The sequence below is a fragment of the Columba livia genome, chromosome 1, assembly GCF_036013475.1.
Source record: "Columba livia isolate bColLiv1 breed racing homer chromosome 1, bColLiv1.pat.W.v2, whole genome shotgun sequence".
Classification (NCBI taxonomy): domain Eukaryota; kingdom Metazoa; phylum Chordata; class Aves; order Columbiformes; family Columbidae; genus Columba; species Columba livia.
Window position 1 is genome coordinate 122,179,878 of NC_088602.1, and position 26,037 is coordinate 122,205,914.

At 42.7% G+C, this 26,037-nt stretch overlaps 2 protein-coding genes across 9 annotated transcripts in view; both read left to right on the forward strand.

Annotated features, from left to right (window-relative positions):
• Positions 1–2,343, forward strand: part of CD96 (CD96 molecule) — a 41,724-nt gene extending 39,381 nt beyond the window's left edge. For 6 of the 8 annotated variants that reach the window (XM_065076021.1, XM_065076043.1, XM_065076016.1 and 3 more), the window contains one exon: positions 762–2,329. In XM_065076021.1, the coding sequence (XP_064932093.1) occupies positions 762–870 (109 nt within the window). In that variant the 3' untranslated portion in view covers positions 871–2,329. Of the gene's footprint in view, positions 1–761 lie in introns of all 8 variants that reach the window. The other 2 variants (XM_065076066.1, XM_065076075.1) reach the window with 2 other exon arrangements.
• An 8,403-nt stretch (positions 2,344–10,746) lies between these two features.
• PLCXD2 (phosphatidylinositol specific phospholipase C X domain containing 2) overlaps positions 10,747–26,037 on the forward strand; it is a 28,818-nt gene continuing 13,527 nt past the window's right edge. Inside the window, exon 1 of the mRNA XM_065076174.1 lies at positions 10,747–11,035. Within this exon, the coding sequence (XP_064932246.1) occupies positions 10,891–11,035 (145 nt within the window). The 5' untranslated portion in view covers positions 10,747–10,890. The remainder of the gene's footprint in view (positions 11,036–26,037) is intronic.

Genomic DNA, 26,037 nt, shown 5'->3' on the forward strand with positions numbered 1-26,037 from the left:
TAGCCTCCCTGCCAGCTGCTTTTGCTCTCTCATTTTGCATGGTTACTTGAGGACATGTTTTAATGAAATCGTACTTCTAGGGCAACACTATTTGAGTTGTGAATAATATATGTGAAAGTAGGCTACCTGAAACTTAATCCCCAGTCAAAGAAGCATTGAGTTTGTAATTATTGCCAAAGTTTAATTCCCTACCAAAGCACTTGATGATCTACTGATGAAAGTAGTATCTAAGAGCCAGTTATTTTTAATCTTACTTACATAACTAAAATGTTTGAAAAATCATGGTGACAATGAATCATTTGCAGTTCTAGAAAGCCCTTTTGAAACATGACTACAAATCTTCTATATTGAAGGTGAAAATGGGATTGATTTTTTTCACTGATTTGGGATGGGGCCTCTCTTTATGCTGGCCTATAAAGTGACCAAAAAAAAAAAAAGTTATGAGCCTCTAAATATACATTCAGAGACTAGAGTGAGCAAATGATCTCTGCAGGAGTTTTGAATAGTTCACCAGGACCATGATCTGTTCTTTTAAAGCATGAATAAAGTAAAATTGTGAGGTGGGAGCTGGGAAAGCCAAATGAATACCAGGAGGTGCACTAGAGCTGCAGAACAGAAACAGGAAAGTCACAGTATGTAAGAGCAAATATCAGGTGCTCTTATAATGATTTAGTGTCCATCTATCTCCTCCTGTGAATGTTTTATAACAGTCTTTTATACAGCTTTCGTGTGATAGCATGCTTTTTTCTCTTCTGTTTCAGTATGAACAGACCTCCGTCTTTCAAGCCACCACCACCTCCGATAAAGTACATGTCCATGGTGGAGCCTGATGGGACACCCCCATCCTGCCACGAACTGGAGAACCTATAACATCGCCTACACCCCTTGTGTAGTGCACAGAAGACTGACACAGCTAAAAGGCTCTGTCTTTAAAACAGTAATTACAGGAGTTTGGTGTTAATGACCCATATTAAAATTCAGAGTGCCTAAATGACATTAATGTTGGAAGCTGAGAGCTCCTGAGGACACTTAACTCACTTCATTCTGTCTATCTCTATGTATGCATTATGTTAACACCACTGTGAGTGTCACAGAGAGATTACATGTGCTTAATTTGAATTGGGTGATCAACTGGGAATTTGCTGTCTTGTTAATGGGAGCAGATTAACGCATCATTCTGCCAGCCTGCCTGAAGAGTGTTGAAGCTTTTTGTTTTCCTAAGTGTATAGAGATGACAGCTCTGCCGTATGGACACCATGATTACATGTGAATCATTAGTGTAACACAAGCTTTTTGATACCTACACAAGCCATTCTTAGAATTGTTACTTTATTCCTCTGCAGGTATTGACTAGTATGATCCAATATATAATTTTTTATCACTGTGAAACCAAACAAAAATAATATGCACCTTACGCAGAAATAAAATAGTCTACATCTGTCATCACCGGGTTGTGGCCAGGACTGCACGGAGGGTTGGTGAGATGAAAGGGCACAGTGGAAGTGTTCACGAAGAAGACTCTGTTGCCGTTGGAGAAGTCAGAAGAAAGAGTTAACTTTGGACTCATGTACAAGCCACCTATGGACCAAAGACTTAAGGACTGAAGTGAATAAGGACCACAAGGGTAGTGGAAAATGCCAGTCCATTTGGAACTGCCGTGCCTTTGAAACAATAATTACTTTTGTATGTGCTTTTCTGAAATTATATTTAAGGTACATGTGAAGAAAAAAAAAGGAATATAATAGTTTTCTTTTCCTTTGTTCTTAATGAGTGTCTGGCATTTGCTACCTTCACAGTCTTCAGGACCTCAGGGGTAGTTTCCCAGGTGGCTTAAACCTGCAGAAGGGATGGTCCAGACTCACCCTTATCCTGCCCAGGCTACCTATTTCCTTCCACTGACACCAATGATTTAATGACTGTGCTGGGGGTGGGATCAGCTTAAGCCACTGCACAGTTCTCAGCCAGGTCAGCAGCCGGGTGATCACTAATGCAAGGCATGAGAGATACAGCAGGAACAATGCTTTTTGGCAGCCAAGAAACTGTCCCTCCAAGCTTAGTTGAAAACATATTTTTACCACAATGGTATTTCTGTAATTAATGCAAATCAACTAAAATTCAATTATGTCAAGCTTAAAATTGATATTCTGATTTAGGAATGGGATTTGTCTTATTTACTGCTAAGTGCTGGTCGATGAGTATCAGGGTTCAGAGCACTGCATTTCCCGGGACTTCAGATGAATGAATCACTTACTGGAAAGAATAATCTCACAGACATTTTAAAAGTATTTTGTTGTGTCATTTACATTATAGCACAAGCAGTTCTAAACCCGACACTAAGACAATATCTGTGATGAACAGAATATACTCCCCTCCTTATGAAACTGTGCAGGTTTTGCATGCACAGAAGGCTCAGTATTAATTTGAGCGCTTCTTGTCTGTGTGGGTTTGTAGAAGCGAAGTAGTTTGACTTTCGACATACCATCAGTCACTGCAAAAGAAGGCAGCTTTTTGTTCTTAAAGAAAAAAAAATAGAGAGAGGGAGACAAAACAGCTGGATAGCCATATTCCAAGGGATGTGGAGAGCCAGGACTCTCTTCCTTGTCATTAACTGAGGATGTCTGTAGCATACCTGTCAAAGATGTATTATTTTATCATCTCAGATATTTTAAGCCCCTTGCTTGCTTCTGGTGAGTGATGTCCCCTCTGACACTGAGGCTTTGCAGGGCGCCTTGAGAAGCACTCAGGCTTGTCGTGATTCCCACCACTCCCTGCCGAGGGATCCAGGCTGCCAGGAGCGAGCTACCGGCAGCGGTGTCCCGGTCCCTGACCCATCCATCCCCGAAGGACGCTGCTGCTTCCACAAACCCGGATCAGCAGAGAAAAGAAATCTCCAGGCGACTGGCTGAGGAGCCAGGGGGGACAGGCGGGGTCTTCCTCGCACCCCCCTACACTGGGGAAGTACCGGCGGGTACCTCCCGTCGGCGACCAGCAGGTGGCGCCGCAGCACCGCAGCCGGCGGCGAGCGGGGCCGGTTCCCGCCCGGCGCCGCCTGAGGGGACCCGGCCGGAGCCAGCGCAGAGGGGGTGCCAGGGTCGGGCGGCGGCTCCTGCCGGCCCCTGGCAGACCGGGGGTGACGGGCGGGAACAACAAGGACTCCTGACAGCCCCTGCCAGCTCCAGAGAGGGAACATGAGTCGATGGCCGCTGGGCATCGCCGTGTGGTACCCAGGCAGAGAGAGAGAAAATTCCCGCCTGCCAGCCTCTTTCCAATTTTTTTTTTTTTTTTAAGGTAAATTGAGTGTAGAATAGTTCATATTTCTGTTTGACTTCATCTGGTCCTCACCAGGACAGGCATGTAACATACAGTGACTCAAGAATTGCGATTAGATTTGAAATCGACCCCTCCCTGATTTAATTTCAAGTGAAAACCAAACCAAATACCACACAAAACCAGCAACAAAAGAAAACAAAACAAAACCAACAACAACAAAAAACCCCACAGAAAACAAAAACAAACAAACAACAACGCACTCCAAAACAAAACAAAAACAAAAAACACTAACCCTTCATGCCATTATTTTTGGCGTGAGGTTCCCCAGCATGTGGCTTAAATCATTGAGCTTGGACTTGGATTCCAGTAACCCTGGAAGAATTTGGCCCAGATGGAAGTCTAAGTTACTGGATGTCTGAAAATGGGTATGTGAGTGTCACATAAAAGCTCTTCTGTAAGAGTAAGGTGTTCAAAGTTTGCTGTGTAGGTACAGAAAAGTTTTTTTAAAAGAGGCTTGAAGCATCGCTAAATGCAACGCCACGGCACGATGAAACCTGTAAAGCAGACTTGAGTCAGAATCTGAGGTCACGTATAACACAAATGTAATGCTGTGTCATTACCTGGGTTTGCTGTATATGGTCTTTAACACGTGCATTATGCAGTTGTAAAAGCAACACACTGGAAAGCTAAGCAGCAAGGTCTTTTTGCGTACAAGTGGCTTTCATCTGCTTATGGATAGAAGCAAGGAAATTGTATTTGTTTTCAGTTATGAACATGCCTGGTGAAGTCAGTGGCAGGGCCTGGGAAATTCAGTGGAGGGAGTGACCTTTTCCAGCCCTCTGCAGTTCGTGTTATTGTGGTTGTGTCCTGGTGCTGCTGGGCCCTGCAACCGGGGGCACAGGAAGGGCTGCCAGCCCCGAGCCCCTGGGGTGCATAGGGCAGGTGGGCCGCCTCAGCCCCTGCCTGGTTTCCACCTCTCTGACACACAGGGAACAGCTGTGAGGATGCCCTGGTCCTGGCAAGCCTCTACTTGTATCCTGAATTACTGAAGAGAAGCTGCCAAATTCATGTATACTGTGATTAAGTTATAAAAGACGTACCCATCACTAACCGATGGGCATGAGAGAAATACTTTCTGACCACCTGCAAAATGAGGGGATATTTTTCAAGTTTTAGATCCTTCTGCATGACAAGAGGGAGACAAAAGATTAAGTGATGCATTGTTTAGAAGCAGAGTGCTTAGTTTATATTTAACTAATAATTAATACATGTATTGTAAGTAAGAAACTAAACAATTATAACTAACATCATCAATTATTTCTTAGTATAGATGTATCGTAAGTAAAAATTTTCAAAAAATTGTAATGCATATGTAATAATTATGTGAAAATAAGCAACACAAGAACATCCAGTCTTTGGAGCACTTATGGAGGATGATCCCCAGTGTTCCCCAGCACTGAAAAAATGAAGAATGCCGCTCAACAGTATAATTGACTCTGTTGTTAAGTTTATTTATTCATTACCTTTTGCCTCACCTTTTTTTTTTTTCTTACACAGTATTGCAGTAGCTTTTTTTACAAGGTATCTTTCCGTCCTGTAAATTAATTAAGCGTGGCTTCTTTATTTACGAAGCACCCCTATAGTTTGCAGAGCATGCTCTGGCCATCACAGAAGCCGGCTGTGGGAGAGCACAGGCTGCCTGGCGATCCCAAGGCCTGATTCATTAGTTAAGAGTCGCTGATAATAGGCTTTGCTGCCTGGGATTTCCTGGGGAAACAGCCCATCTTCACATGGACCCAGAGTTTTCTCATTTACGGAGATGTTTGCCTTGTTGCAGCTGTGTTGAAAGCCTTGTGAAGTGCTCTGGCTTCATTTTCACGTACGTGTTTGTTTTAAAAAGCTGTGCACCAAAATTATACCCACTAAACAGAACAGGGTATTAGTTACCTTGCATAGTCTTTGCTAGATTTAAAGCCATCACTTATCAGAGCAGGCAAACATTAGAAAGATCTGCATACACTTTAACTCCAGAAGAAGCAGTATATGAAGCAGAAATTTTGTTTCATTTATTGTTTATGCTAGCAGATAATTCTTCCTGACTCTGCAATTAACTTTGAGCAGTAAGCCAATGGAAAGCTTCTAAAAAGCTCTGCAGGGGGATAATGATTACTTAATCCTGTCTGAGGAGATTTTAATGGCAATAATATGAAATCATATTATATTTAAAATGGTTCCTTAAGGACAAGACAAAGCTCAGGGAAGTCCCCAGCAAGGATTATTTGATTTCAGGGAACATCGGATTATGTCTTTAAAACTCCTCTTCCATCTGTTTCCTAGCATGTGATGTTACATCTCTTTCCTTTCGAAGTCTCCTGTACCAGGTTGCCCCAATAAGATTTTTAATCAGTGGGGAAAAAAAAAAAAGGTGTCTGTTTGCCCCTTGGTTCCTTTCCAAACAGGAGGACTTCCAAATTAACTCTGGCATCCTACACAGCTTGAAACACCCTCATGTGGTGTAAATTAAGTATTGAATAGCTGGGTATTGTCAAACAGGCGACTCACAGATGCCAGTGCTTGGCTTAAAGAGGCAAGCAAAAGCAAGAGAGAGAAGTAGGTAATACATTTATATGAACTGACACGGAGGCTATGAGCCGTGGACAGAGAAAGCGGGGAAGTCAATATTATAAAGAGTATATGACATGATAGACAGCTAAGTATTTGCAATGAACTTAGGAAATGCAAAAAGTGCTGTGATAGTCACGGTGTTTTCCTGGCCCGACGTAAAATGGGACATGAACACCACTATTTGGTCTACCGCATTTGAAGCAGCAGTGTTTCAAATGCAGTGATGTCTGCAGAGCTTGGTGATTGAGTGTGTTTGGTGGTTTTAAATGTTAAATAATTCCATTGCAGTCAGGGTAAAAATGGTAACGAACAGCTTGGAAGAGTCTGAGTATACTTACATGAAATGTTGAGCAATTAGCTTCTCTCTGTGAGAGTGAATCCTGCAGTTTTCTTCTCATCAGTAGCAAAGTGACCTTTAAAACATGCACATGACACAGAAGCTGTTTGAATAACTTACTTGATCTATTGTCTGCTGATAAATTGCACCTAAGGATTTGGAATTTACATGGCACAGTAGATCTTGGACTGAAATGGAAGATTTTGAAAACATTAACTCAAAGCTTTTTAACAGTAGCAACGTGCCCTGTTGAATAATGGGACATGTTATCTTGGTGTTTAACATAGTAAGGAGAAGGAGATTAAGCTTGCTGTAGCACTTGCTGTTATCAACTTGTTTTCAGTTGCTTTAAAGCACTTTGAAAAGTTTGTTGTTCTGGCTGTATATTCTGTATTTCGCAGTCCAAGGGCTGCATGTTAAAAATTAAGTAAACACATTTGTGTTTAGAATTGTCTAACAGTGAAAACCCTATGTCTCTTAGCATTTCAGTAGCACCAGCCTGATCCACACAGCTCATCTTTTAACTGTGTATTTGAAAACAGGAGGGTTAGGGATGTGGGAATGGGACCGGAGCACCGAGATTGTCTGGGCTGTCTGTGACATTGGGTTGTACTCTGCACCAAAGCACAAAGGAATAGCTGAGCCCTTTCAGTAAGTCCACATAAGGCATATATACGGCTATATAATCTGTGGGGAAAAGTGGATAGTAAAGTTTTAGTCAGGCCATCCTCACTGCTGTGATTCATATGTGAATGCTCCAGCAATGCAGAAAAATACAACAACCTACTGACCTTGATGCAGAATTTAAAAAATTGTCTATAGTATGAGGTTTTTCCTGCCTGCTTAAGCATTCATTTCTACAGCCACTTAAACACATGCTTGAAGTGGAACATTTGAATTGTCTCGAGTGACAAGACCCTAGATAATTTGTGGGTTTAGTCTGTGGAAAATAAAATTGTATTATTAATGCACATTTGTTCCCTCAGGCCACTGCAATTAATGTTCATCATTGCAGGGTTACAGAACAGAATTACAGAGTTTTGTAGAGATGGAAAGAAGTTGAGGTTTTGGGAAAGGGAACAGGCAACTAAGTGCTCTTCTTCTCTAGAAAAGCATAGGAAGGATTTTTGGGCCATAAGAAAGTTCTGCTAGTGGTATCTGTGCCAGCAAGTATCTGTGCATCAAATCTGATGTTCCCATCTGAAATCTCACCCTTCAGCGCTGAACGGAAGCACCTCCTCTTTCCCTCGGCGTTCAGATTTTGAGCTGCTGGCTTCCCGCACAGTCTAAACATCCTTTGCAGCTTGTAGGTCTCAAAACCATCTTAACCACAAGAGCCAGCATGTACTCATGCTGCACATTGTAGAGTTGGGATGCTGATGCTAGTTGTGAACCAGTGAGAAAGTCGCTGTGCTGCGGTGGTGATGAAGCACCCCAATGCTGTCACGCACTCCTGTTCTATTAAAAAGCAATGGTAAAGGGTTAGAGACTTTTGGGAGACTCTGAAGGGAGCACGTTTGAGACACGCCCCCTTCTAGCTTTAGACCCTCTCTTTTCTAGCTGATCTGATGGCAGAGGACTGCTAAGACCTGCTTTCATGGTAGAGATGATTAGACTCCTTTTCCCATACCAGAACACACTCTGCCTATTCCCCTTCAGACTCTGCTGCCTGTCGTACACGCTCCATCTTCTTTATGTCATTTGAAAGATAGGAAATGCAGGATAGGGCCTGGCAAGGACACCGTGAGTATCATGTCAGCACTCAGCCTGAATAGTTTTGGCTCTGGACTACAGCTTCAGTGTTTACAGTTACACTGACTGCAGTGAAGTACTGCCCACAAGACACAAAGATGTCCTTAAGAACATAACAGCCTCAGTGAAATGGCTACCCCTGCACTGCAAAGCTTTCCCATCCTGGAAAGCTACACATTGAAAGAGCCATGGTTGCCAAATGTATTTAAGGAGTTCACACATGCTGGTTTGATGGGTGGTCCCAAGCTGCGATGGTGGGAATGTGAGAAAGAGAGTGAAGGAACATGAAGTAGTCATTTAAAGGAGATAAACTTCCAGGGATACAGACTGGAGCTCCCACGTAACAATCCATCTTTTGATTGATGCCATAAGTTTAATTGCAAGAGAAAATGTTTATGATCCCATAGGTATGGCTTTGAATAGCGTGGCTGATTCTCTCCTACATTAGAGGCAAGTGTATCAGGTGGTCTTAACGGGAAGGGGACGCAGGGGTGCAGGACAGCAGGATGCACACCAAACCTGCCCTCCATGTTCCTCCTTGAGCATGACGAGTCCCTGGTCAGGAGTGCTTTGTGAAAACCTACTAAGGAAATGGCATTGTTTTTAAGATTGTCCAATATCAAAGCTCTAAATGCAAAGTGTCTTTGTTTTTGTTTGTGTTCTTGAAAAGGAAAATGCAGATTTATGGAAGGAGATAAACTCTGGTTGTGTTAGGTGAAAATACACAGAATCACAGAATGATTTTGGTTGGAAGAGACACTCAGGATCATCGAGTCCAACCATAACCGAACTCCAGCACTAAATAGTTGACACATGTATTTACAAATATATCAAGTTTATGTATACTTTATATAGTTTAATTATAGCAGTTTTACTGTATATTAATGGAAGCATGCTGTGAATAATGTGCGAACTTTAATATGTCAACTGAAAAATATCTGTTTATTTAAAAAATACTTCCTCACAGACAAAACTGAGGGCTTCTGAAACATATACCCTTGGCATTTAGTATTCCACCTTCAGTAATCTGACAGTGAAAAATTATCTTTCAGAGCAATGTTTGGACTTTTTTTACTAGCATATGATAGAGTAGACTTCAGTGTTGTGGTTGTCTGTATGTGAAGAGTATGGAAATAGTATTTGTACATACTTGTAAGGAGCACTTAAGGGTACTTGCTCACAAAGCATTATCCTTTAAAGATATGTAATAACACAGGGCAGAAAAAGATATATTTTACAGCAAATCCAGAAACTGGTTTGGACAAAATGCTTTACCCAACACCTAAACACAGTGTAAGGCAGAATGTGAGACTGTCAGGGACAAGGAATTGCTGCTTAGGCTGCCCTATCTTGCTCCTTAAATCTCCTGCTGTGGTGTTGATTCTTGTCAGGTGTGGTGCATAAATCACTTACTAACCAGCCGACATTGTGAAACCATGACATTGCCCCTCTGTATTGGGGGTAGTAGCTTCTCTGGGGCTACAGCAGAGTGAATACCAGAACCCAAACTCACAGATGTTTCCTGTTTTATGCGAGGTAGCCATGCAGATAACAATTCACACACAGGGCTGAGGTATCAATATTTGCATTATTTGCAGTTCTGTGCAGAAAACTGTGCTAGATGATCCTTTGCAAAGCTAGCACACTCAGAGCAGGCTGAGTTACATGTTTATACATTTCAACTTTTAACCATTCCTAACATTTTGTATATATTTATGCCTGCTCAAAGTCTATTGGTCTGAACTTTTCTTGCATTGGTTTAAAAGGTGCAGTAAACAAGATCTTCTATGCATGTTCAGTGATTAGGGGTCTTCTCCTGGAGGTGGGTAGTCTTTGATGGGGAGGTGTGGTTTTGTATTAAAATGAGCGTTTAATGAGCATAGTTCAATAAAGTTCACAATATACCACTAGTCCTTGCCAAATTTCATAATTTGTTGCTATGTGCATATTATTCAAGCTTCATCTCCAGGTTTGTCCTTCAAGTTCCTCTCATAAAAAAACAATTCCTGTTCTGCTTGAATCATAGTATTTGGTTTATGGTCTGCTTTGACCGTCTACAAAACTCCATTAAACTTGACGGAGACATTAGTGCCATCAACAGTGAAGCTGGCTCAGGAGGCTCTGAATTTCAGGTGACTGGGGCTGCAGAAGCCCTGCATGGTGCCACCTGCAGACTCAGGCTGACATCTCTCCAGTCCCAGACCATGCTGTTACTGTCCTCTCACCTTGACCAACACTACACCGGTTTCATTGGTCAGATGGTGCAGAAAGAGAATCACAGAATGGTTGGGGTTGGAAGGGACCTCTGGAGATCATCTAGTTCAACCCACTTGCTAAAGCAGGTTCACCCAGAGCACATCACACAGGAATGTGTCCAGGCAAGTCTTCAATGTCTCCAGAGAAGGAGACTCCACAATCTCTCTGGGCAGCCCGTTCCAGTGCTCTGTCACCCTCCAAGTGAAGAAGTTTCTCCTCATAATCAGATGGAACCTCCTGTGCTTCAGTCTGTGCCCATTGCCCCTCATCCTATCACTACGCACCACTGAAAGGAGTCTGGTCCCATCCTCTTGACACCCACCCTTGAGATATTTATAAAGACTGGTAAGATTCCCCTCTCAGAAGACAAGCGCTGCTGACGGCTGTTCCAGCCGCCGTCCCGCGGAGGGATCACTCCGCGGCGGATGCACCCTTCCTTCACAGAAGGGCCGCGGTACCGACACGGCGACGAGCCGCACAACCGCGGGGGCGGGGCGAGCAGCGGACAGCCAATGGCTGGCCGCCGTGAAGGTGCCGCGCCCGGCCGGGCCGCACCTGTTACATAAGGCGGCCGGGCCGCCCAGCCCGGCCCAACCCCGCCGACCCTTCAGCCGGCGCTGCCCGGCCCGGCCCGGCTCCCCAGCCCGGGGATGAGGCCGCCGGCCGGGAGGGAAGGCGGCCGGCGGCGGCGGCGGTGGGCCGCCGCGGGGCCTATGGCGGAGAGTAACGCGGACTGGATGGGCTCGCTGCCGGCGGCGCTGCACTCCTACCCACTCTCCAACCTGGCCATCCCGGGTAGGGCGGCGGGGCGGGGCTGGCAGGGGTTGTTTGGGTGCTGGGGCCTGTCCTCACCGCCGGGGCCTGGCGCTGGGGGGAGTCGGCGGCCTCGTGTTCCCCATTGGTGAAGCGCTTGTGCCGAGCCCGGTTGTGCCCGGGGCTGTCGCCGCAGGCTTTGCCCGGAGGTGTTTGTCCCTGCTCGGGGGACAGAGGTTGGGTGTTTGCTTCAGCTGTGGTGGCCGTGTGGAAAGTCTGTCCTCAGGCATCAGCGCCTGTTCGCGGATAAGGGCTGACAGGAATCCCGTCCGTTGCGGAGGGGAAGGAGCGCTTAATCTTCTATGAATACAGCTGGGAGTTTCTAACCCGTTGACCTGCTTGTTTTCATTGTCTTTAAGAAAAGGTAGCTGTGATCCCTGGAGGTCCTCTTTAAGGTTTTAACGTTGTTTAAGCAAGGCTGAAAGCAGGTAGGAAGGAAGGTTTGTTTGCATTGAATTTAACAGCTGGAGGTTCATCAAATAGAAATGCCTTTTGTAGGCGAACCTGCATATAGCTTGTCAGGGAGTCAAAGAGCACAGCACCGTCATGAAGTACCCCTATGTATGATGTTACAATGAAGGCACTAAAATACTGTGAATACTTACTAAATGTCCCCCTTCCCTAGCAGAACTTAAAATAACTAACTCCCAGATCCAGCACAGAGCTTCTGTGTTAACAAATCGGTAAGGCTGAGTGTCATCACTTCTGGTTTACAGATGGATAAACTGACAAATGAGGAAGACAACAGGTGACCCTAAAGTTACTTAGTAATAGGAAGAATTTCTATCTGTAAATAGCAAAAAATCTAGTATTGCTTGTAGATGTCAATAGAGAAGATTTTTAGGGGTGACTACTGTAGCCTTTCATTCTGATATTGGATGTTAGACTGGTCATTAGTGATACAGGCTTGATACAGTTGAAATGTGGTGTTCTAATCAAAAGTAACACCTCCCCCCCACCTTAACAGTGGCAAGATCATTTTTATAAACAGGGAGGGAGTAACAAAAAGAAAGTTTGGTGTTCATAAAAATCTGAAGTGGCTGCAGACTTTGAAACTTCATTCTGTGTTTTAGTGAACAGTAATAAATCAAATTTTTGTTGCTATAGCAGTCTAAGGGCTGTAAAACTTTGTTTACAGAAGGTTATGATACTGATTTGTGCTAGGTGTGTTGTTGCTGTCACTTAAAAATGTTTGTGCAATGTTTGTAGCAGAAGAACAAAAAAATGAGAAGTTTTTTCAGTAATGCCACACCTTTTAAAATGAGTAGTGTTTATTTGAAAAAGCTTGCGGTGTACGTGTATTTGTAGTTCAAGTTGCTGTATTTTCTTGCCTTTTTCCTGTACATACCTTGTGCAGCCTTTGAGTAGGGAAAAAATGTCTTGGGTAGATGTGGAGTTTTGGGGGCCTTTTTGGGCTCTGCAGTGATGTTGCTAACAGTGTGCAAGGATAGGATTGTACAAACCTGGTTGCAGTTGAGGCATCTGTTTACAGATACTGAACAGCAGTGAAGGCCAAAAGAGAGATGAAAGGGAGGCTTGAGGTCAAATGAGAAGCTTTTTTGTCTGTGCTTAATAACTGTATGTGTATATAACAGGTGTGGCCTGTTTTTGTCCATCTCCAGATGCATTTGTTTTCACTGCTAGATTGAGGGACTCAACTTCTTTTTTATTTTCACGCCCCCCCAGCTTCTTCCTCCCAACCACTCTTTGTGCATAGGAGTAGCAAAGGAACTCCAATGAATGTGCCAGAGCAGTTGAAACCTTTAAACTTTATTTGAAGTCAGCATTAAACATTGTTTGGCTTGTGGTTTTGGTGGTGGTTGTGGTTGTGTTTTGGGTGTGGTGGTGTTGTTTTTTGGGGGCTTTTTTGTTGGTGGTGGTTGTTGTGTTTGATTAGTTGGTTTTGGGGGGGTTTTTAACCTAGTTGCACTTTGGCAAAATGCAGCCTTTGAAGGCCATAAAATGATAGTTTTTTAAAAAAAGTTGGCATGATGTGTGGCTATTTAAAGTGAAACGATAGTATACACAGAAAATAAACTGTTCAGATTTAATTCATCGTATGGTATTATATAAGGGAAAGTCTTAGTAACTCTCTTGGGGCTAAAGATGGTCTATGTAGAGTTCTGCATCTTTATCTGTTGCACACAGCTTTGCTTTCAGATCCACTTGTTTTCCATGGCTTTAAAAAAGGTAGCTGTGACATCTGGGGCTATTTCTTATCGTACACTATTCTATGATTCCCTGAGCTGTTACATGTTGTGTGAAACATGCTACGTGAGGACAGAGAAAATAATTATTTCCTCAGTCTTTAGAAATGACTGGTTACAAGTAATGTTTAAGACAGGTATTTCATGAGGTATACAGCTTTGGTATTTACATGCAGATTTAACTCTGTGCTCAAAACAGAGGAGAGACTTTGAAGAATTCAGGGTCATCTTCCAAGGTTTGGGTGCAGCCAGTTTCAGAGTTCAGACTTTTCTGTTACCTCTATTGGAAGAGCTGTAGACTAGATAATAAGCTAGCGTAGTCTTGCTCAAGAAAAAGAGATGAGGTTTCCTGTGTGATGTGTTGAGAGACAGAATCTTTTCAATGACAAATTGCCAGATATCAAGTAACTAAAATGTCGTCAACTTACATGCATACAATATAGTTAACAAATGAACCATCTTCAACAAATTGGTGACCTTGTGTGAAACTAGAGAGGGTTTTCTCTTAATTTTACTCCAGACTAATCCTTTTTGAATGTGGGTTTAAAAATGAACTCTTAAGGATTTTGATTGTGAACATATGACCCTTGGCAGGGTGATGTATTGTAAATTACAGTATGTCTTCACTGCTTTGCTTCAAACAATTTCATGAAATCATGTACAACTGAGACACTGTTTTCTTTGGTCATCTCTTTATCTGTGTCTGTTAGTTTTCTTTTCCCGTGGAGAAATGGAATGTGAGAAATAGCTGCAGTGCTGTCACTAGTCTGCTTTTGAAGTAAATCGGCTATTTAATGAATTTGCTGGAGAAGCCTAACGTGCATCTTGTTTGTACCTGCATGCTGATAATTCATAGCACCATGGTGTGTCCAGTTCTTATGGTTTCACTTTGACTGCTTGCCTTTCTGAGTATTTTTTGGCAGTATCACAATAAACTAGGTGCTAAAGTCTGAGAAGTCTCTCTGCTTCTGAAGATACAGCACAACTTTCCAGTTTGATTGAGCTTTTACATGAATACTTGTGTTAGGACAGCTGAAACGCTTTTTTCTCTCAAGATGCACTTTGAGATCATGATAAGCTTGTGCTTGTTGTCTTGAGACAGCAAGGCAGTCTAGCAGATGTTAACTGCCAGCTATCAGCATTTGCTTATTGAATGTTTTATTAGTCCAGCCTCCAAAGTGCTGCTGGATGAATATGATGAGCGGAAGAGTAGGGGGTTCTGTTTTCGTTTGGGTGTTTGTAATAACCCGTTTACTTAATCTCGCCTGGGTTATTCTGTATTTGAATAGTTAAGAACCATGACATAACAGGAAGGAATACTTGCTGGTTTTGATCAAACTGCATTTCTTGATTGGCCACAGATTTTGGTCAGGATAGGTGTGAGTTTTTCCCCAGTGTTGATTTTCATTCCTTTTAGAGGAAATTAATGATTACTTGGATAAGGATCCACTGATATATGGGAGGATAAGTAATCTTCTTCTTGCAGGAGCACCCAGAATAGTTATGGATGCCATTTTATAATACGAGTAGCTAGTTAAATGCCACTTCTGTCTCCTCCCTTCCCTCCTCTGTTCCTCCCATCTCCCCTCACCTAAAAAAATGACCAGAATTCCCATTTTCCTCCATTGGTGGATGTTTGGTCCTACAAGCGTAAATGAGTGCATTCGGCAAGCTAACCTGATGGAAGGCTTTTTGATGTTGATTATAGTGGTCTTGGGGATTTTCTTTCCAGAGGGCCCTATATGTTGCCCAGACCCATCCCACAGGGAGGTCTGCTGCCTTCCTGGGGCCAGGGTGAGGGACATTAATAGAAGACTTCCAGAGCTGATTCAGCCCTCAGACTACTATCCCCTGTTAATAGTCCAAGCTGGCAGCGAGGACATCAACAGAAGAAGTACCAAGATAATTAAAGAAGACTTTAAAGCACTGGGTCGGTCAGTTCATGGGATGGGAGCACAAGTGATATTTGCCTCAGTTCCTGTGCTAGCTGGGATGGATGAGGAGCTAAATAGAGAGAGGAGCAGAAAAGCCCATTTCATCAACAGGTGGCTTAAGGATTGGTGTCACTGTCAAAATTTTGGGTTTTTTGACCATGGGGCAAGCTCTGTGGTACCTAGTCTCCTCAAATCAGATGGGCTTCATCCTTCTAGGGAGAACAGGAGGACTATAGCCCATAAATTGGCAGGGCTGATCAGGAGGGCTTTAAACTAGGTTTGAAGGGGGAAGGGATTGAAACTGGGCTCTCCAAAGATCAGCCTAAGGATGGAAAGCCTGAATTAAGAGGGAAATCAGCAGCCCACTTGAAGTGCATGTACACTAATGCACGCAGTATGGGCAACAAACAAGAGGAGCTGGAAGCCGTCATGCAGCAGGAAAGCTATGACATAGTTGCCATCACAGAAACGTGGTGGGATGACTCATATGACTGGGGTGCTGCTATGTGTGGCTACAAGCTCTTCAGAAAAGATAGGCAGGGTAGGAGAGGTGGAGGGGTGGCTTTATATGTTAGAAAGTCACTCGACTCTGTTAAACTTGAGGTCAGCACTGACAAGGTTGAGTGCCTGTGGACCAGAATCAGGGGGAAGTCCAACAAGGCTGACATCCTCGTGGGTGTCTGTTATAGACCGCCCAACCAGGATGATGAAGGAGATGAATTATTCTACAAGCAGCTGGCAGATGTCTCAAAATCGATGGCCCTTGTTCTTGTGGGTGACTTTAACCTGCTGGATATCTGCTGGGAGCTCAATACTGCACAGAAGAGGCAGTCTAGGAAGTTCCTGGAGTGTATAGAGGGCAATTTCCTTCATCAGCTGGTAAATGAGCCTACCAGGGGCAAGACCCCACTAGACCTACTGTTTACAAACAGAGAAGGGCTGGTGGGAGATGTAGTGGCTGGAGGCCGCCTGGGGCATAGCGACCATGAAATAATAGAATTTTCAATACTCAGAGATGCAGGGAGAACCATTAACAAAACCTCTGCGCTGGACTTCCAGAGGGCAGATTTTTGCCTATTCAGAAGTCTAGTTCAGAGCATACCCTGGGAAACAATGCTTAAAAACAAGGGGGCCCAGGAGGGTTGGGCATGCTTCAAGCAGGTGGTTTTGAGTGCACAGGAACAGGCTATACCAGTGTGCCGAAAGGCTAGCCGGCGGGGAAGACAACCGGCTTGGCTAAACAGGGAGATTTTGAATGAAATCAGAAATAAAAAGAGACTTTACCGACTGTGGAAAAAAGGGCTGGCTACTTATGAGGAATTTATGGAAATAGCTAGATCATGCAGAAAAAAAAAATCAGGGAAACAAAAGTGCAATTTGAAGTTAATTTGGCCAATTCTGTCAGGGATAATAAAAAGTCCTTCTTCAAATATGTTAATAACAAAAGGAGGGGCAAGGAAAACCTCCATTCTCTGTTGGACTCTGAAGGAAATATAGCTAACAAAGATGAGGAGAAAGCTGAGGTACTTAACACCTACTTTGCCTCAGTTTTTACCAGTAAGACAGGTGGCCCTCAGGACAACTGATCTCTGGAGGTGGTTGACAGAGATAGGAAGCCAAATAGGCCCCTTGTATTCCAGGAGGAAATAGTTGGTGATTTACTGAGCCATCTGGATCCTCACAAGTCTATGGGACCAGATGGGATCCATCCTAGGGTGATGAGGGAGCTAGCAGAAGAACTTGCCAAGCCGCTCTCCATCATCTTCCAACAGCTCACTGGGGAGGTCCCATATGATTGGAAATTGGCCAATGTTATCCCAGTCCACAAAAAGGGCTGCAGAGCTGACCCTGGCAACTACAGGCCTGTCAGCCTGACATCGGTGCCTGGCAGGGTTATGGAGCAGATCATCCTGAATGGAATCACACAGCACCTTCAGGATGGACAAGGGATCAGACCCAGCCAGCATGGGTTTAGGAGGGGCAGGTCCTGTCTGACCAACCTGATCTCCTTTTATGATCAGGTGACTCACCTGGTGGATGAAGGGAAAGCCGTGGATGTGGTCTATCTGGACTTCAGCAAGGCCTTTGACACTGTCTCCCATAATATACTCTTGCAAAAGCTGGTAGCCCATGGCTTGGACAAGTGTACTCTACGCTGAGTTAAGAACTGGCTGGAGGGCCGGGCCCAGAGAGTGCTGGTGAATGGGGCTGCATCCAGCTGGCGGCCAGTCACTAGTGGTGTTCCCCAGGGGTCAGTGTTGAGTCCAGTCCTGTTTAACATCTTTATTGATGATTTAGATGAGGAGATTGAGACCATCAGCAAATTTGCTGATGACACCAAATTTGGAGGGAGTGTTGACCTGCTGGAAGGCAGGAGGGCTCTGCAGAGGGGTTTGGATAGACTGGAAAAATGGGCTGATTCCAATGGGATGAAGTTCAATAAGGCCAAGTGCCGGGTGCTGCACTTTGGTCATAACAACCCCCTGCAGCGCTACAGGCTGGGCGCAGAGTGGCTGGAGAGCAGTCAGACAGAAAGGGACCTGGGGGTACTAATTGACAGGAAGCTCAACATGAGCCAACAGTGTGCCCAGGTGGCCAAGAAGGCCAACGGTATCCTGTCCTGTATCAAAAATAGCATGGTCAGTAGGACAAGGGGAGTGATCCTTTCCCTGTACTCTGCATTGGTGAGGCCACACCTGGAGTATTGTGTTCAGTTCTGGGCCCCTCAGTTCAGGAAAGACATTGAAGTGCTGGAGCGGGTCCAGAGAAGAGCAACACGACTGGTGAAGGGACTTGAACATAAGACCTATGAGGAGAGGCTGAGGGAGCTGGGGTTGTTTAGTCTAGAGAAGAGGAAGCTTAGAGGTGACCTCATCGCTCTCTATAACTACCTGAAGGGAAGTTATAGCCAGGTGGGGATTGGTCTCTTCTCCCAGGCAGTTAGCAATAGGACAAGGGGGCATGGGCTTAAACTCTGCCAGGGGAAATTTAGGCTGGGTATTAGAAAGAAATTCTTTACAGAGAGAGTAGTCAGGCATTGGAATGGCCTGCCCAGGGAGGTAGTGGACTCGCCGTCCCTAGAGGGTTTTAAACTGAGATTGGACATGGCACTTAGTGGCATGATCTAGTAAACGGACTAGAGTTGGACCAAGGGTTGGACTCGATCTCTGAGGTCTTTTCCAACCCAGTTGATTCTGTGATTCTGTGATTCTTTGAAAAGTGATTCCTGCCAGAAGAGCTTCCCACAAAAGCTGCTTGTGTGCTTGGACAAACCCCAGGAGAGGTGCTGAAGCATCCAGCTGTCCTGAGGGAGCATTATGGTTAACCTGGTGTGTCACAGTACTGCAGATGTAGGTAGGAATGAAGATGTAGGATGGCCATGTTTAGAAAACGTGGGAGATTGTATTTTCTTTCATATAGTGTTAGTTAACCTGCTGTTGAGGAAATAATTACGGAAATGACTTAATTTGAATCTGAACTAATTCAATTTGAATTGAGTCTCTAGGAAAGAGAGCTGAAAAAAACCCAGAAATTTTGGAAAAAGTAAAATGTTGTAGTTCAGTACTTTGATATACAATATTGAAGGAGTCAGTTAATAACAATTCATATCCTAGATTGTAAAGGTTTTTTTTTGTTTGTTTTGTTTGGTGGTTTTTGTTTTGTTGTTTTTTTTCTCCAAGTCTTGAAATATAAATGTTTGTAGGTCAAATTTGGTACATCTGAGTCTGATTCAAAACACTAAGGAAGTTTTTTCCACCACAAGTTAGTTCTTCAGATAACTGGTGTCCCTAGAGCTGTATGTAATGCTAGGCAGGGCATCTGGCTGGTGTGGAACACGTGGGCAGAGCAGCCTGCACATCTGAGGAGAGGTAGAGCAGCTCTTCAGTCATAGCTTCTGATGGTGCACAGAGCCTTCTCTGTTATCTTCTCATGTATTAGCTCATCCTCTGAAGGTATGTGGAAGGATGGCCAGGATCTCATTGCTTAGAAATGCGGAACAGTTGCAACATGATGCTGCTCCTGCCTGTATCAAGCTGGACGGTTGGTGGAGAGTTGACCATGGGATGCTGGGTTATAGGTAGCTAAAACTGATGGAAAACCTGAGTTTTATAGTTCCAGAAGCTTTTTTTTTAAGGTAAAATAATATTTGCTTAAATATGGCTAAAATAAGATTATATGGGAGAGCTGAAATAGTTGTTGAAATGTCTCTGTTTTTCCACTGATCGCTGAGAAGAGATGTGTCCCTGGCCTTCTAAAATAGATGTTGATCTTCTCCTCCAAATTACAGCACTTGTCACGCTGCTTGATTCTCCCCACAACACACACACACACTTGAAAAATTAACTTTCTAACTAACTTTTAATTTAGTAGCTTTCCGTCATTTGTTCATGGTATTGTCAGAATGACTGTAGCTGAAACTTGGTACTACAACATGCCACTGTTTCCGCTGTTTGCCAAGAAGATCACCCAAAAAGCCTGAGGCAGAAACGTAATGGTGTTGATCTAAGTGGTAAAGGCCTACAGAATGATCAGCCCTGGAAAACAGAACTTTACAAATACAGCTAGCAGGCAGTCTTAATGAGGAGCAGCCCTACCAGCCCTGCCCATAGTTAAGCCTAATATATAAGGTTAATGTGCTGACTCACCAGGCTTTATTCTCCCTCCCAATTTAATTGGCATCTACCAACCATTAGACGAAAACATCTGCATAAGTATGGTGATGTTGGAGATGATCTGTGAATGCAGAATTTTCAGGAGGAACTTCTCCTAAAAGGAGAAGCTATTTTACTACCTTGGTAGTTTACTTCATTTTATCTGCAAATTTCAAGTCTTGTTGGTGAGAGGCTGTTAAACTCTCTGGACTGCTATACTGATGAAAATACCTAATGGAAGTATTACCTTTTTAGGTCCCTATGTGATGAACTGGTGTGGCAGAAACTGGATCTGTGCAGAAGTTTCCCTGGAAAAGCCAGCCTTACATATTAGGGTTTCTCTTTTTAAAGGACTGCTGTAATTTGTTTAGCCAAAATCAAATTGTTCTTGAAATGCCACCCAACTTTCTTTAGACAGTATATGAAGATCTGAATCTTTTTAATCAGGAAAAGCCTTCTGTGTCTTTTTTAAAATCTGTGCCCTAGAGAGTGACTTAACTGCCTGGTAAATAAGTTTTACTTCAAACAGAGGAAACTAATCATAATGTTGATATAAATGGTGGTTGTTCTCCTCTGTTGTGTGAAAGTTTCGGTTTGCCTGCTTTTCCATAAAAGATGTAAAACAAGGGAAAGTATGTGTAATGAAAAAAAGATTTTCCTAGAGCCATCTCAGAAGAGGATAAGCCCTTGGTCTCCACAGTTCTGAGTGGTCATGAAAGGGGAATACAGGACTCTAAAGTGAAGAGTTTTTTCACTTTAGAGCAGATGGATCCATTCAGGCTTTGAAATGGTATAGAAGTCCTGACACTTTCTGCTTTCCCAGTGCAGCAAGCTGGGGTTGCTGGTAAATGGGGAGTCATTGCTAAATCACAAAAACGCTTAATGGCAGTAACTCCAACCAGTGCCAAACAGACTCTTCCTTGCTATAAAGAAGAGCAAACTGCCATGTGATATCATGTCTGAGAGAGTTTTAAGCAGCCCCTTTCTGTTTGTACCCCTTTTATTCACCCCTACTCTTCTTCCCACCCTGAAAGAGGCAGTGAGGGAAATCAAGGTAATTCTTTGACAGGGAGAGGAAGTTTTCCTAAGAGGATTTGGTCTGTACTAGGCTTTGTCCTCCCTAATGAGACTGCATTAAGAATACCTAAAGGATTCTTTTAGGATTCTATTAAAATAGAAATAATAATCTAAAAAGTTTTAGATAATAAATTATCAACAGGATGTTTGTTATTCCTGCCTTTTCTCCTTTTGTTAGGCAAATGAATATGAACTATTTGATTCACTTTTCATTAGTGAAGAGCTTTTAAGATGTTAATCTTTTGATTGGAAAAGCTGGATTGTTAATGACCTGAATCCTGAGGACTTTTGGGCTTTGAGAGGCACTTTTGTTCATCCTGGGTTTTTTCCCTTCATTCTGGCACACACAGGACACTTGGTTTAAAAGACCATTTGTGGGACACCCTTAACTTGCTAGCACTTGCATCCTGTTTTTTTGCAACTTGATTACTGTACTTCTAGATGTCTTGGCTATGTAATGCTTGCTATGCTATGTCATGTGTGGTGTTTTGTAATACATGGGGAATGTACTTTGTCTAGTGAGGAAAGCTTGCTCTAAGAAGTTTGGTGTCAATACAGCTAGGGTGATTCTTTGACCATAAATGACCCTTTAAGGCAGTTGGTACAGTATATTGACCTTGCTTCTTGCAAATGTTTAACAGAAGACAAGAGATTTTCTTGCATTTATTCATCCTGTTAATATTTCATTAATGTGAAGATCAAGTGAAATTATTTTGATCTAGTGAAACTTGCTGACAGTACACTCTCCTGCTCATGTGTTCTCATTTGTTGTTTCTTAGTTATCCAATTTTTGTATAAAATGTCTTTGCTGCTTTTGACTGTTCCACAGCCTTGCAAGTGAGGAGGCTAATGATGTGCTAGTAGACATGCTTGTATCTTGAAAAAAAGAGTTCTTGTCTTATTTGCAAGTAATTGGCAGTGCACAAGTATGTTCGAAGTTAGAAGATCTCTGCACTTTGCATCCCATGTGGTCATATTTTTAAGATCCCTTGAAGGTCAATTTACAAGTGTTTGAGATGATGCTCATTCCTATCTGTGTGCTGCAACTGTATATAAAGAAAATACTGATGTAGAAACAGAAGATATGAAGTGATATTGGTACTAATTGTAGTCATTCAAGACTTAACATTTTGTTGATGAGTGTCATTTGTTTGAGCTACACCATGGGTTAATTTGACTGTGACTTGAGTAGTCTGACAAATACACACTGGAGAGTTACACTTAGATGTACACTTAGGCTTAGGTTACACTTTCCAGGTGTGATGATGCAAGGCTGCTTTCTAACAATTGGCACAAAGGCTTCAACAAAAAAGTCATCTGGAACAGTTAAATGCAATCTGTTTAACATACAAATTGAATTGAGAAGTGATCTGTTTAACATACAATTAAGTTGAGAAATTAGTGTAAGGAGACTAAAAAGAGGTTTAAAGATATGAACAAAAGTTAATCCACAGTTGTACTTACTGGAATAAATTTAAGAGGACTATCCATCATTTTAACAATCTGCTGTTTGGAAGATACCTCTCTAATACTATTCTAACTGTATCATAGCCTTTGATAGTTAAATATCTGGGCATTTGAGGGGATGTGTCTGCTTTCCTTGAAGCTTCCAACCTTTGTCAGATGCAAGAAATGAAGCTAAAATAGAGCAGCCATTGTCTGTTGTTCTGCAAGACCTGCCAGCTGATTAGCAGTCCCCTATTTTTTTCCCGTGAATGTGCAGCCTCTTTCATGCTTGAACTTAATGCTTGTGGCTTCATGCTTTGCATCTTCAGCCTGTTAGAAGCAATTGGCAAGATCATCTCTGTTTTATTTCCTGTTTCGGGAAGGGCTGAGCACCAGATGCGGTGTCACTGGAGCAGCTCAGTAATATTTGCATTCCAAATGCTAATCAGCTCTTGTGAACAGTGACTCAAGAAGTGTGGTGCATGTGCAAGAACATGCTCCTGAGGCAGTTTAGACTGGGCTTTTGGCCTCTGTTTGCCTAAAGTACAATAAAGTTTGGCTTTTTTGTGCCTTTTGGTTTCTCAGTCTGTAAGATGTAGGTTATAAATACCTAGGTTCATAAGTTGGTTTGTTCACAGTCAACAGGTTTAAGGAATGGATTTATTGAATTAATATAGGGTGTTATTTATATTTAAGGTGCCAGGTAGTATCAGAAATGTCTTGCTGACAAGACTTCTTGAGGTTGTTTCCCTGAGAAAAGTGGTTAGTCTAACTTGTAGACATGCATGCCATTTGGATGGTGGGGAGCACAGATGGAAAAGGATTTTTTTTAAAACATGGAAAAGACTCTTTTTGTATATGTTGCTATGAGAGTTTTGTGGTGCTTGCTCTGTTTGGAAACTGCTGGCCATGTAGCTGTTACTGTACAATATTATGGGATCTAAATATCTTCACACATCCTTGTGTTAGTAATGAACTGAGAATGTGGTTAGCAGCTCTAACACTGAGCTGCTAACAAAATGGGGCTGCTCTGCTCTGTGCTTCTCATGTAGGTCTTTGCCTTTTAAATTGTATGGAGTTGAGTAGGCTTAGGTTACACTTTTTCAAAAAGAAGCTGTGCTGTATCAGCAACCAGACTGGCTCTTGCCATAGCTACAGACTGGCTAGGCCTTTCATGGAGTTTGGGGATAGAGCAAAGGAGAGCAGGGATTACTTTGACATCATGATGCAATCAGCTTAGCATGTAGCTTACCATCACAGCTAAGCTATATTAAAAGCTAGCGACTGAGCGGGTAGCATAACACTGTGATCTTAAATTAAAGAAGGGCATGGTGGATGACATGGATCCTCACCTTGCTGTCACCCCTCAGCCCAACAAATACCTAGTGCTGTTGCTTCAGGCTTTCAGTTTGCTTTTTTTTCTTCCTGAAGTAAAAATGTTCTGGGTCCAGGTTTGGCCTAGATATTTCTCACAGTTGGTGGCTAGTCCTGTGTAAATGACCACTGAAAATTTAACTGAATTTGCTGTGTCTTTCCAGCCTCAGTATTGATGATGGTCACCTGTTATCATTAGGAGGTAGTCTTCTAGCAACTATGAAGAGGGGAGCTTGTTTCTTAGATGTTCCTTTTCATGTTCTGCTTGATTATATCTAGTTATACATGTTGACTTCATTGTAAGTGAGAAGTTCAATTTCCTGGGCTTTAAAGCAGAGCCACAGGGCAGGAGTTTGTGATCTTCTTTAGCTATAGAAGCATATCACATGTAGTTCAGTTTCTCAAATAGCAGCTGCCCTGTTAAGGAGTGCAGTTCTTAAAGTATGTGTTGAAAAAGTTGCAATGTTCTTGTGGCTTGTTTTCTTTCTAGAACTACAAATAGAATTTGGTTTGTGATAGTGCAAGGAGAAATTGGCTCTTTGTCCTTAAATGTGCCTTGTATGTGACAATCTGCAAAGGAAAGGCTTTTCTAACTGTGAAGTTATGTCAGACTTAGGAAAACAAGCTGTTTCTTGGCTCAGATTTGCTTAGACAACTCGGAGTTGACAACAAAATATTTGCCAGATAAAATTGTGGTTCCTTTGTAAGTCAGATTTATAATATCAGTGACACTGTTTGAGGGAGCATAATAGTGTGAATGACTTCTACAGACAGCTCTCTAGAGACAGCTGCACAGCCTTAGTTAAAATCAAAATTAAATGTTTCTTCTAGCCTTATTCTGGCATGTTAAACAATTTTCTGTGGTGACCTAGAGGAAGAAATGAAAATGCCTAGGATTGAAAATTTTTTTTAAAAAAAAAAAAAAACACCCACACAAAGGAAAACAACCCCCCCAACTTCTTTGTGCAAAGTAACTCATTCAGAGGCAGAAGAAAACCCCCTCATGATTGAAATCTACTTTCCAAATATTGTAGAAGCTTGAAAGGCTCATTCTGCTGTATGGGGAGGTGTATGAAACTCAAATGTGTCAGAGTTGAAGCTTGCAGTATGAGCCAGGCTTAACATGACTTCTTCTGACATGTCTTCACTAGATGTTTGATTGTGTATTTTGTTTGGGTTTACACCTTTGGGAGTGGGAAAGATATCTATGTGTAACTCCAAAACTGACAGCTGCATTTTCATGTACTTGACTGTGACATGTACTAAATAGTTTCTTAAGCTGACATTTTAAAAATCAGCTTTATTACTTGTCACTCTTTTTCTAGAAAACTGAATGGAAAGCCACGTAAGAGGCACGCGTTTCTAAAGACTGAAGAATTCATGAAGAGTTGATTGGAATTAGTTTTTTAGAATTGGTTGCAAAGCTTGTAATCTTGACAACTAACTTCATGGTTCCTTTTCAGTACTTTTGAACTAGTTGAAATTAATGGCAAAAGGATACATTTAAGGTTGTTGTGGACTGATGTTTGGTTTGTGCACAGTCTGTTCTTCAATCTAGATTAAGAAAATCCTGACAAGATGATCCACTTGAGGTCATAATCTTGTTTACTGCTCTGACCTTGCATCACAGGAAATACATCAGTCTTCAAGTGAGCATTAATACACAAATAAAAGGTTTGAGTAGAGATGGCTGTGGACACCTCAAATGTTGTCTTAACATTAGAGATCATAAATTAGGCTTTTTTTTAACAGAGTTGTGGACTGAGATAGAGGAGAAAATTCTGGAAAAGTATTCTCCCAGGAGCAGGGACGGAAACCCTGGGGTGTGCAAGAAGGGAAAAGGCAGGTGCTGGCAGCTCTGTGCAGGGTCACTGTGCCCTGGGGCAGCTGGCAGAGGAGATGCTTGTGTTGAGTGGGGTGAAGATACTTTCCCTGTACTGTGGCAAAGTGAGGGTGCAGGAAGAGAGTGGGGTTTGACTTAGTGGGGAAACCCATCTGCTGTCCTGAAGGAAAAAGGAAAGCGGGGCTGTTAAAGTTCCTGATGTGTTTTTCATGGCTGGAGCTTCACAGGGAAGCTCCATGGCTGGAGCGGTTGCAGTTTCTTGGCTGGAATGCTGTGGTAGATCAGCTTTTGCCCATCTTTGCTTTATGCTGCCCTGGTACAGTGTAAACTGAGATGCTGTCCCATTACTCTTTGTTCTGTTAGCTAAGCTAGTGGTGTTTCATTGATTCTGAAGCTGTTATTTTGAAGGAGTTTTGTTATTTCTCAGTTTTGCTTCCATTTACTACTGAAT